Source organism: Bombina bombina, chromosome 3 (genome assembly GCF_027579735.1).
Source record: "Bombina bombina isolate aBomBom1 chromosome 3, aBomBom1.pri, whole genome shotgun sequence".
Lineage (NCBI taxonomy): Eukaryota > Metazoa > Chordata > Amphibia > Anura > Bombinatoridae > Bombina > Bombina bombina.
Window position 1 is genome coordinate 1040676548 of NC_069501.1, and position 12151 is coordinate 1040688698.

General features: G+C 43.3%; 1 protein-coding gene across 5 annotated transcripts in view; it reads left to right on the forward strand.

Moving 5' to 3' along the window:
* Positions 1–12151, forward strand: part of HDAC7 (histone deacetylase 7) — a 603789-nt gene that overhangs the window by 501995 nt on the left and 89643 nt on the right. For all 5 annotated transcript variants that reach the window (XM_053708257.1, XM_053708258.1, XM_053708255.1 and 2 more), the window contains 2 exons: positions 9930–10047; positions 10170–10285. In XM_053708257.1, the coding sequence (XP_053564232.1) occupies positions 9930–10047; positions 10170–10285 (234 nt within the window). The remainder of the gene's footprint in view (positions 1–9929; positions 10048–10169; positions 10286–12151) is intronic.

Below are 12151 nucleotides of genomic sequence, written 5' to 3' on the forward strand. Positions count from 1 at the left end.
ACAAAAACCTATATATATACACACACATGCATATACATATTTAGACATGAGTATGTATCTCTATGTTAAAGCCCTTTGCCTGCCTTTGTTCTAACACCTGAGACTTCATGTCTTTAATCCATAATAACATTTTAATGCAATATTTTTTTATATTTTTTTATTAGATCATGTTATTATGAGTGTAACTATACTTTTCTTCATAAATGAAAACAGTCCACAGCTGCATTCATTACTTTTGGGAATTTAAAACCTGGCCACCAGGAGGAGGCAAAGACACCCCAGCCAAATGCTTAAATACTCCTCCCACTTCCCTCATCCCCCAGTCATTCTTTGCCTTTCGTCCCAGGAGGTTGGCCAGAGAAGTGTCAGAAGTCTTCAATAGTCTCTTATGAAGGGTAGTACTCTTCGGCATGGGACTGGAGATTTAAGTAGTCCTGTCAGCCTCTCAGTGAGAGCATGGGTGAAAGTCCGGAGATGCAGAGAGAGTCTTTCTGCGAAACCATCTCGACTTATATTAACAGCTCCACAAGCAATCAGCGTTGACGAGTTTCGCTGCCTGCTTTGTTCTCTCAAGTCCATGGCAGAAGCAACGCTACTATCAGTCACCGTGTTCCTGTTCCATGGCGTAGATTCCGGTAAGATTGTTTCATTTTACTTTCATCATGGATGTATTGTAATTTAAACTGTTTATCCGAGAGGGGCTACAACCTTTAGGGGATAACTTGGGGATTATTGAACAGGGGGGTTTATAATCATGTTTGTTATGTAATTCTGTCTGTTACTGTGTAGTGTTGCTTCGGCTCATGGCTATTTTGGAACATAACTAGTGACGCAGCCTTTTCAGTTGGGCGCGCTTTTGCATGGACTGCACGGTTTACCTTGTGACCCCATTTCCTAACCACGTGGCGACGGAGAAATCCTGGTCCGCTTGTGTCTGGTTCTCTGGAGGCCACAGTGTCCCAGTTATGGAAGATGTCTCTGATTCAGACTCTACTTCTTGCGAAGAATATGAATTGGCCCCAGTGATACATGCCCATCAGTTATGTTCCGAATGCCGTTTTAGAGTGCTCTGTTCCTCAGGATCGGGGAATCAGGTGCCCACTGAGCCATCCGTCTCTGGGGATTCTATTTCTCACGAGACGAGTTCCCTACCATCAACTCTTACTAAGCATGCAGGTAACTCAAACGCTACTTATCCTTTTTAGGGAATGTGGCCTGTTCCCACCGAAGGTTACGAAATAGTTCTGCATGTCCATATCTTTGGCGCTGGCGCATCTGCACCTCCCGGGAGTCTGCTTACGATATTGTCTGTGTTTCGTTAACTGGGGCTCGTCAGGCGTGGGATCGCCTGGTTCAGTTCAGCCTTCCAGGGGAGCGACTGCCCCTGAAGCCTCAGGGGGGGTCAACCTTCGGGGCCGGTGTTTCCTTTTGTCCTGGCGGAGGTTTGCTGCGCCTTTTGTTATAGACTGGCGCACCTTCGTGTCCTACTAAGGCACGTTTTTGGCGTTGCTATAGGATCCCACCCTTAATGGGTCTGGGGATTCTCAGTCTTACTCTTCGACTGGCTTGCATACATAGACATAAGGGGATGAAGTAATCTTCTTATAGTCTTTGAATTTGTGTATCCTTTTCCAGTTCTGAGCTTGGAAGTATCGAACCCCTGTTGGGCTGGTCCTGTGGGTCTGTCCGTTCTACCTGGGCGATAACCTACGGGTTGCCTTATCTTTTATTTTCATCCGGTGAGGATGATTTTTATTTGGTTTAAAACTCATGTTGTGGTGTGATGTGTTCTTCTGGAACTTTCCTCTCTGGAATTGATACTCGCGATTTTGTTCGCTCTGTTTACAAAAGTCTGTCTGACTTTTCTTTATCCCTCTATCATCGGGGGAGACTCTATGTAGTCTTGACAATGCTGGGACCCTTGGTTTCAGGCTGGTCCTGACTGGGAACAAATCCTTCTGTCTTTGAGGCCTAGTTCAGACACGTGGCTCCTTTTTATGTCCAGTTGTTCCGGTTAGGGCGCCTAGTGATCACAATATGATTGTGTGATTGTCTTGTTTTACAAGCTTCAACTAGCATTCTGAGAGGACTTGAGGGTCTGTGGTTGCTTAGGGGCATGGGGGATTGGTTTAGTCCTCATTCGCCTTTCAATCTAGTGGGCCGGGACTCCGTTGAGATCCGAGGCGACATGCTCAGTCGTTTCCGAATTTTTTGGGTTCCTTCCCATTGTGGGTTGGAGGCTTGGAGGATATAGATCCTTCATACCGCCGTTTTTATGGTTTTGCCTTTCATGGTCTCTTTGGAAGTGTCCTTTTAGGACTTATTCCTTTTAGAGGTTCTCTTCCTTTGGGTCAAGACTTTCTGGACTTCGTCTGTTTTTTGTGGCGGCTTTGGCCGCTTAATTTTGGTCTTGGATCCTTCTTGAATGTCTGGAGTCTTATTATCCGATGGACTGGTTCGGGATGACCCAGTTTTTTTCAGGGACCCTGTGTTGCGACATAGGGGCTAGCTCATTGGGCTTGCAAGCAGGTAGGCCAGAGTTCTCATCCACCTTCGGGTACTGGTTATAAACTTTAAGGCCTGACTTGTCCTTCGGACGGAGTGTGCTCCTCTATGGGGAGTTTTTTTTCTCTGTTGGGTCAACAGTGGTGTCTGGATGATTTTTCATTCGGTCCATGTTTTGATCATACTATTGCTTCATGTCTTGTGGATATGTACGCTGTTCTTATCTGTGCCCTTCCCTTTGGTGGGGATGGTTTATCTTCCTTATGAGTTGGGGTTTCCTCTCTCTGGAGGGTCCTTGTCCTGCCCTGTGTGTAGGAGGTTGGATCAGGTAGCTTATTTCTGTAAGGGGCAGCATCTGCTGCTCTGTGGGCTCTGTTCCACCTATTGGAAATTGGTCTCTCTACGCAGAGACTGTCTAAGAGAGTTGTGACAGGTCTTCCTACGGATCTATTGCACTTTTCTCTGTTCCAGGTCCTAGGGGGTTCTCCTTGGGAGTGCCTTATTTTGGAGGAGCGGATTGGGTTGGCACCCGAGCTCTGTTTGGGTGGGTGAGCCAACCTTTTTTCTTCCGTTCCCTGGGGGCTTGCGGTTGGGGTCTTCTGTCCCCCTGTCTATCAGACATGTCTGTCGCTTGGGCTGGTCTGGTGTTGGAGCAGGATCTTAGATCTGTTGCTCTGTTATTCGTCCTTGGAGCATTCGAGGTACTGTAAGCCTTTTTGAGGTTTCTCCTTTCTCCACATTCAAAATTTGTGGGAAGGACTGGCGGCTCTTAGATAGCCTGGAACGTTAACTGCTGGTTAGTGGATACTTAACAATCTGAAGGATCCTATCTTCAGCTGTTTTCTACTTGCCCTGCAAGTATTTAAGTTTCAGAGTCATTTTTAGATGACTGCAGCGTGCAGTGTTTTTGCTTCAGGTGTTGTTCGTCAGACCAATCTGAGCTTGCTGCACAAGGTTTCGTTCTGAATATTTCGGTATTCTGAGATACCTTTTTGCAACTTGGGGACCTTTGTCTTCAGTTGCTTTCTAGAGTGCGGTTGCACTGTGTTAGGGTAAGATCCTCTCTCTGTTTCAGACTCCCGGCCTTATCCTGTGGTTTCTGTATTTCTGGGGTCTGGGCGTTGCCTCCCCTTGTTTCTATGAGACTGGTTGGGTCTCTCTTAGCCTGACCCGGTTTCTCTGGTTTTTGCTCTGTGTTTTTATTTAGGACTCGTTGTGCCCTTTTTAGTTGTTTTTTTCTGGAGTTCCTTATGCTAGCTGGAAGCTAACTCAGCATACTAATGCACTGTGGCTACTCTGCTCTGTAGCAAACCGAGGGTTGCAACTTCGATCCCCGGCGAGGTCTACTCAGCCTTTCCTCCTTTCTAGGTTGATAAAATGAGCAGCGCCTTGAGTCCCTTAAGTGGGATTAGCCGCACTTTACAAGTACAATCATGTTTTCTCCGTGCCTTTTCTTCTTTGTGGAAGAATAGGGTAGTTTGTTCCCTTTCTTTAGTAAGGGGTGTGTTGTTTGGAGACCTACTGCTGTGGACGGTGTCTCTTCGAGGCTGTTGACTCAGTTGAGTCTAGTTCCTGCCGTCTTTAGCAAGGCTGTGGACTATCTGCGGGTCAGTGTCCTTGGGCCTTTTCCTTTTTTTTCAAAGTTGTTCTCGACTTCGGACGAAGCAGGATTTTGTTGGGTAGGGGGTTTCAGGCCAGGTGCCCTCAGAATGGGCCGCCTCTTGTACCCTCCCGTTTTTGCATTCAGTGTCCTCTATAGCTTGGGTATTGTTTTCCCAAAAGTAATGAATGCAGCTGTGGACTCTTTCCATTTATGAAGAAAAACTTAAATTATGCTTACCTGATAATTTTCTTTTCTTCAGATGGAAAGAGTCCACAGCTCCCCGCCCGTATTTTTTCTGTGGGGCGTCTGTTATTTTTGTTCTTCTGGTACCTTTTCACCCTGATTTTTCTTCTACTGTTCCTTGTTCCTTGGCAGAATGACTGGGGGATGAGGGAAGTGGGAGGAGTATTTAAGCCTTTGACTGGGGTGTCTTTGCCTCCTCCTGGTGGCCATGCTCTAAATTCCCAAAAGTAATGAATGCAGCTGTGGACTCTTTCCATCTGAAGAAAAGAAAATTATCAGGTAAGCATAATTTAAGTTTTTAAATGTAATTTTGATGTGTTTTGTCACCTTTTTAGTTGAGCACAACAGTTCAAGTGAGTGTAAACTTTCATAAATGAGTGCCCGGTTATTAAAAACACTATTAAAAACAGGGACACTTTCATTCATAAAACTTTACATTGCAGCGTATTTTTACAAATACTTACCTTTCTCTTCAGAAAAGTTGGATCTGTGATCCCCCGCCCGCTTCTCATGCTGTACTTAGCACAGCAATGACGAAACCGGCTTTCTCCAATCATGGCGTGCACCCCAGAGCGTCCATCTCGTGAAGCCACGCCGTGATTGGAGGAAGCCGGTTTTGTCATTGCTGTGCTAAGTACAGCATGAGAAGCAGGATGAGAATCACTGATCTGGCTTTGCTGAAGAGAAAAGTAAGTATTTGTAAAAATACGCTGCAATGTTAACTTTCATGAATGAAAGTGCCCCTGTTTTTAATAGTGTTTTTAAAAACCGGGCACTAATTCATGAAAGTTTACATTCACTTTAACCAGAGCTCTGATGTTGCGCTTTACCCACCCGCTTTAAATTCAATTGCTCTGAAGCGAAAGCGTTTACTTTCAACCTGAAAGATAAATCCTTTTCGTTCAGGTGCAACAGTTAGCGTGCCACTTGTAATCTAACCCTAAATAGTTTCCGGGGAGAACACTGAATATTATAGCATAAGACTAAATGAGGAACTCACGACTTTCACACCATCCTGTCTCCACTGTTTTATGATTTTTCCAAAGGTGTCTGTAGATGAATTTGTTCCTGGATCCAAAACAAATGTGTGGCTAGTATTCCTACTGGCTCAAGTTTTATATATAAAAAAAAGATTAATTAAAGGGACATAATACTCATATGTTAAATCACTTGAAACTGATGCAGTATAACTGTAAAAAGCTGACAGGAAATATTACCTGAGCATCTCTATGTAAAAAAGGAAGATATTTTACCTCACAATTTCCTCAGTTTACCAGAGTAAGTCTTGTGTAAAAAGTTAAACTTCAGCTGCTGTCCAGCTGCAGGTAAAAAAAATTATAAAAAAATTAAGAATTGAACTGCAGCCAATCAGCATCAACAATGAGGTCATGAACTCTTTTACTATGATCTCATGAGATTTCACTTAACTTTGCTTTACGGCCTTTACAATGTGAATACTTAGTGCATTTTGAGGTAAAATATCTTTATTTTTTACATAGAGATGTTAAGGTAATATTTTCAACATTTGAGTATCATGGCCCTTTAAGTAGATTTAGATTTAGAGGAGCAACTGAACTATATTTTCCCTGCTGTCAGATTCTCATTTGTACACCACCTCTTTACACTTTGCTTTACCTTTGGTATATGTTTTATTAACAACATTCTTTCCTTTCCTTGATTTTTTCATTTATGTGCTAACATTTATTTCTCCTGTTAAGTGTAGTCAGTCCACGGGTCATCCATTACTTATGGGATTATATCTCCTCCCTAACAGGAAGTGCAAGAGGATCACCCAAGCAGAGCTGCTATATAGCTCCTCCCCTCTACGTCATATCCAGTCATTCTCTTGCACCTAACTAAAGATAGGACGTGTGAGAGGACTGTGGTGTGTTAAACTTCTAAATCTAAATTGCTTAATATTCCTTTCAAAGGGCAGACATTATTCGGGCCCGGCTTGAAAGAAATTATCGCTGACATTACTGGAGGTAAGGGCCATGCCCTGCCTCAAGACAGGGCCAAACCAAAGGCTAAACAATCTAATTTTCGTGCCTTTCGTAACTTCAAGGCAGGAGCAGCATCAACTTCCTCCGCTCCAAGACAGGAAGGAACTGTTGCTCGCTACAGACAGGGCTGGAAACCTAACCAGTCCTGGAACAAGGGCAAGCAGGCCAGAAAACCTGCTGCTGCCCCTAAGACAGCATGAAGTGAGGGCCCCCGATCCGGAAACGGATCTAGTGGGGGGCAGACTTTCTCTCTTCGCCCAGGCTTGGGCAAGAGATGTCCAGGATCCCTGGGCGTTGGAGATCATATCTCAGGGATATCTTCTGGACTTCAAAGCTTCTCCTCCACAAGGGAGATTTCATCTTTCAAGGTTATCAGCAAACCAGATAAAGAAAGAGGCGTTTCTACGCTGTGTACAAGTCCTCTTACTAATGGGAGTGATCCACCCAGTTCCGCGGTCGGAACACGGGCAAGGATTCTATTCAAATCTGTTTGTGGTTCCCAAAAAAGAGGGAACCTTCAGACCAATCTTGGACTTAAAGATCCTAAACAAATTCCTAAGAGTTCCATCGTTCAAAATGGAAACTATTCGAGCCATCTTACCCATGATCCAAGAGGGTCAGTACATGACCACAGTGGATTTAAAGGATGCCTACCTTCACATACCGATTCACAAGGATCATTACCGGTATCTAAGATTTGCCTTCCTAAACAGGCATTACCAGTTTGTAGCTCTTCCCTTCGGGTTAGCTACGGCTCCAAGAATCTTTACAAAGGTTCTGGGCTCTCTTCTGGCGGTACTAAGACCGCGAGGCATAGCGGTAGCTCCGTACCTAGACGACATTCTGATACAAGCGTCAAGTTTCCAAACTGCCAAGTCTCATACAGAGTTAGTTCTGGCATTTCTAAGGTCACATGGGTGGAAGGTGAACGTAGAAAAGAGTTCTCTATTGCCACTCACAAGAGTTCCCTTTCTAGGGACTCTTATAGATTCTGTAGAAATGAAAATTTACCTGACGGAGGACAGGTTATCAAATCTTCTAAATGCTTGCCGTGTCCTTCATTCCATTCAACACCCGTCAGTGGCTCAGTGCATGGAGGTAATCGGCTTAATGGTAGCGGCAATGGACATAGTACCATTTGCGCGCCTGCATCTCAGACCGCTGCAATTGTGCATGCTAAGTCAGTGGAATGGGGATTACTCAGATTTGTCCCCTCTGCTAAATCTGGATCAAGAGACCAGAGATTCTCTTCTATGGTGGCTTTCTCGGCCACATCTGTCCAAGGGGATGCCCTTCCGCAGGCCAGATTGGACGATTGTAACAATGGACGCCAGCCTTCTAGGTTGGGGCGCAGTCTGGAATTCCCTGAAGGCTCAGGGATCATGGACTCAGGAGGAGAGACTCCTTCCAATAAACATTCTGGAATTAAGAGCAATTTTCAATGCTCTTCTGGCTTGGCCTCAGTTAGCAACTCTGAGGTTCATCAGGTTTCAGTCGGACAACATCACGACTGTGGCTTACATCAACCATCAAGGAGGAACAAGGAGTTCCCTAGCGATGATGGAAGTCTCAAAGATAATTCGCTGGGCAGAGTCTCACTCTTGCCACCTGTCAGCGATCCACATCCCAGGCGTGGAGAATTGGGAGGCGGATTTTCTAAGTCGCCAGACATTTCATCCGGGGGAGTGGGAACTTCATCCGGAGGTGTTTGCCCAACTGCTTCATCTTTGGGGCAAACCAGATCTGGATCTCATGGCGTCTCGCCAGAACGCCAAGCTTCCTTGTTACGGATCCAGGTCCAGGGACCCGGGAGCGGTACTGATAGATGCTCTGACAGCACCTTGGGTCTTCAACATGGCTTATGTGTTTCCACCTTTCCCGATGCTTCCTCGATTGATTGCCAGGATCAAACAGGAGAGAGCATCAGTGATTCTAATAGCGCCTGCGTGGCCACGCAGGACCTGGTATGCAGATCTAGTGGACATGTCATCCTGTCCACCATGGTCTCTGCCTCTGAGACAGGACCTTCTGATTCAGGGTCCTTTCAAACATCCAAATCTAATTTCTCTGAGGCTGACTGCATGGAGATTGAACGCTTGATTCTATCAAAGCGTGGATACTCGGAGTCAGTGATTGATACCTTAATACAGGCTAGGAAACCTGTTACCAGGAAAATTTACCATAAAATATGGCGTAAATACTTATATTGGTGCGAATCCAAGAGTTACTCATGGAGTAAGGTTAGGATTCCTAGGATATTGTCTTTTCTACAAGAAGGTTTAGAAAAGGGTTTATCTGCTAGTTCGTTAAAGGGACAGATTTCAGCTCTGTCTATCCTTTTACACAAACGTCTGGCAGAAGTTCCAGACGTTCAGGCTTTTTGTCAGGCTTTGACTAGGATTAAGCCTGTGTTTAAGACTGTTGCTCCGCCGTGGAGCTTAAACTTAGTTCTTAACGTTCTGCAAGGTGTTCCGTTTGAACCCCTTCATTCCATCGATATCAAGCTGTTATCTTGGAAAGTTCTGTTTTTAATGGCTATTTCCTCGGCTCGAAGAGTCTCTGAGTTATCGGCCTTACATTGTGATTCTCCTTATCTGATTTTTCATTCAGACAAGGTAGTTCTGCGTACTAAACCTGGGTTCTTACCTAAGGTAGTCACTAACAAGAATATCAATCAAGAGATTGTTGTTCCATCATTGTGCCCTAACCCTTCTTCAAAGAAGGAACGACTTTTGCACAATCTGGACGTCGTCCGTGCCCTGAAATTTTATTTGCAGGCAACTAAAGATTTTCGTCAAACTTCTTCCCTGTTTGTCGTTTATTCTGGACAGAGGAGAGGTCAAAAAGCTTCGGCTACCTCTCTCTCTTTTTGGCTTCGTAGCATAATACGTTTAGCCTATGAGACTGCTGGACAGCAGCCTCCTGAAAGGATTACAGCTCATTCTACTAGAGCTGTGGCTTCCACTTGGGCCTTTAAGAATGAGGCCTCTGTTGAACAGATTTGCAAGGCTGCAACTTGGTCTTCACTTCACACTTTTTCAAAATTTTACAAATTTGACACTTTTGCTTCTTCGGAGGCTGTTTTTGGGAGAAAGGTTCTACAGGCAGTGGTTCCTTCCGTGTAAAGATCCTGCCTGTCCCTCCCGTCATCCGTGTACTTTTAGCTTTGGTATTGGTATCCCATAAGTAATGGATGACCCGTGGACTGACTACACTTAACAGGAGAAAATATAATTTATGCTTACCTGATAAATTCATTTCTCCTGTAGTGTAGTCAGTCCACGGCCCGCCCTGTTTTTTACGGCAGGTCTAAATTTTAATTAAACTCCAGTCACCACTGCACCCTATAGTTTCTCCTTTCTCGTATGGTTTCGGTCGAATGACTGGATATGACGTAGAGGGGAGGAGCTATATAGCAGCTCTGCTTGGGTGATCCTCTTGCACTTCCTCTTAGGGAGGAGATATAATCCCATAAGTAATGGATGACCCGTGGACTGACTACACTACAGGAGAAATGAATTTATCAGGTAAGCATAAATTATATTTTTTCACATTTTTGTTTCCTGTGAATGAAGGTGCTATGGCGAGTCCTGCAGTAAAACAGAAACTGCTGGAGAAGATCCTGAACAAGCAGCAGATTGCACCAGACCGTAACAATATGGCCAATCACATCAGCCCTGTCATAGCCTACAGGTGACATTATGTTTGATTGATATGTGTAGTATACTGTGCAATTATCTGTTGAGCACAAATTTGTAAAATAAAAAAGGAATGCCATTATAAAGTAAACATAAATTGTGTAATTTTTGTTTCAGACCTCCCGAGCACATTAAACAAGAACCCCCTCAGCCTACTGTCCTGACTAACTTAATACATCAAGTTGCAGCTGCTTCCGGCAACCAACCTGAGCATTACCCACTCCGCAAGACAGGTATTGTACAATCTAGAGACTCTGATTTGTCTTCAGGCAGGAGAAGAGCAGAAAAGCTGAACCATTGCTCTGACAACATCTGACAAGCCCCTAATGTCAGTATAAGGGGTATATTTATGTAAGTGCGAATGGACACAATACGATGTAGCGTATCATGTCCGCTGCACATCGATAAATGTCGACAGCATATGCTGTCGGCATTTATCTTTGCACCAGCAGTTCTTGTGAACTATTGGTGCAATGCCGTCCCCTGCAGATTCGTGGCCAATCGGCCGCTAGAAGGGGGGGTGTCAATCAACCCGATCATATTTGATCGGGATGATTTCTGTCCGCGGCCTCAGAGCAGGTGGACAAGTTATGGAGCAGCGGTCTTTAGACCACTTCTGTTTATAAATAAGCCCCTAAGACTTGCATTTAAAGCTGTGTACAAGAGGGCAACATTAATAATGACAAGAGTGTAATGTTGCTGTTTTTGTGTGAGTGACATTATGACTGTACAGGTTGGGAGGCAAAGGTTAATAGGGGTTCTTCATGTTGCTGGACAGGGGGAAGTTCCCAGAATACCAACTGTTATATAACATCAGTAAGATGTTCTTCCCCCTGTCTAGTAAAATAAAGCCATTCATCTGGCTGAAGTTCAGCCACCCTTTTCATCTACTCTTACTGGTAACCCCATTAAAGGGATACTAAACCCAATTTTTTTCTTTCATGATTCAGATAGAGCTGGCAATTTTTTTTAACGACTTTCTAATTTACTCACATTTTCATTTTTTCTTCATTCTCTTGCTATCTTTATTTGAATCAGCAGTAATCTAAGATAATGAGACAGCCCATTTTTGGTTAAGCACCCTGGGTAACGCCTACATTCTTCCTTTTCAAATAAAAATAGCAAGAGAACGAAGAAAAAACAAGAGTAAATTAGAAAGTTTCTTAAAATTGCATGCTCTATCTGAATCATGAAAGAACACGTTTGGTTTTAGTATCCCTTTAATCCCTTTGGAAGCCTACCTGTGCCATCATATGTGTAATGCAATATTTACTGTGTCATATTAGACCATTAAGAGCCAAATCATGCTCACATCCTGCTATAGGTGTATGCTTATTTGGTGTATTTATATTTTGTGCCATGTATACCATGGTTTTATTTGTAAAATCATATTATTGCATATAAATGTTTAAAGTGTCTTAAAGGGACACTAAACCCACATTTTTTCTTTTGTGATTCAGATAGAGCATGCAAATTTAAGCAACTTTCTAATTTGTTCCTATTATCAAATTTTCTTCATTCTTTTGGTATCTTTATTTGAAATGCAAGAATGTAAGTTTAGATGCCGGCCCATTTTTGGTAAACACACTGTGTTGTTCTTGCTGATTGGTGGATACATTCATCCACCAATAAACAAGTGCTTTCCATGGTCCTGAACTAAAAAAATAGCTTAGATGCCTTCTTTTTCAAATAAAGAAAGCAAGAGAATGAAGAAAAATTGATAATAGGAGTAAATTAGAAAGTTGCTTAAATTTGCATGCTCTATCTGAATCATGAAAGAAAAAATTTGGGTTCAGTGTCCCTTTAACTAAAAATGTGAATAAGTAACCACCATACTTAGGTACTTAAAATGTTAATATTCATGATAGAATTAGTTTTGGATTTAATGTCTCTTTAAGGAAATGTGGCCAAGAATATATTGAAAGCCTTATTGTTCATTTGTTGGCTCAGCGTTTTATTTCAAAGGTTAAAGGGAGTTGAATGAATTGAATGGATGAAGTTTATGTTTTCTTTCTTTTTAATTTCTGTGCATTTTCCACTATAATTTTGTATCTTTTTGAGTTTAGGCTCTTTGTGTTTGTGTATGCTGTTTGCAGATT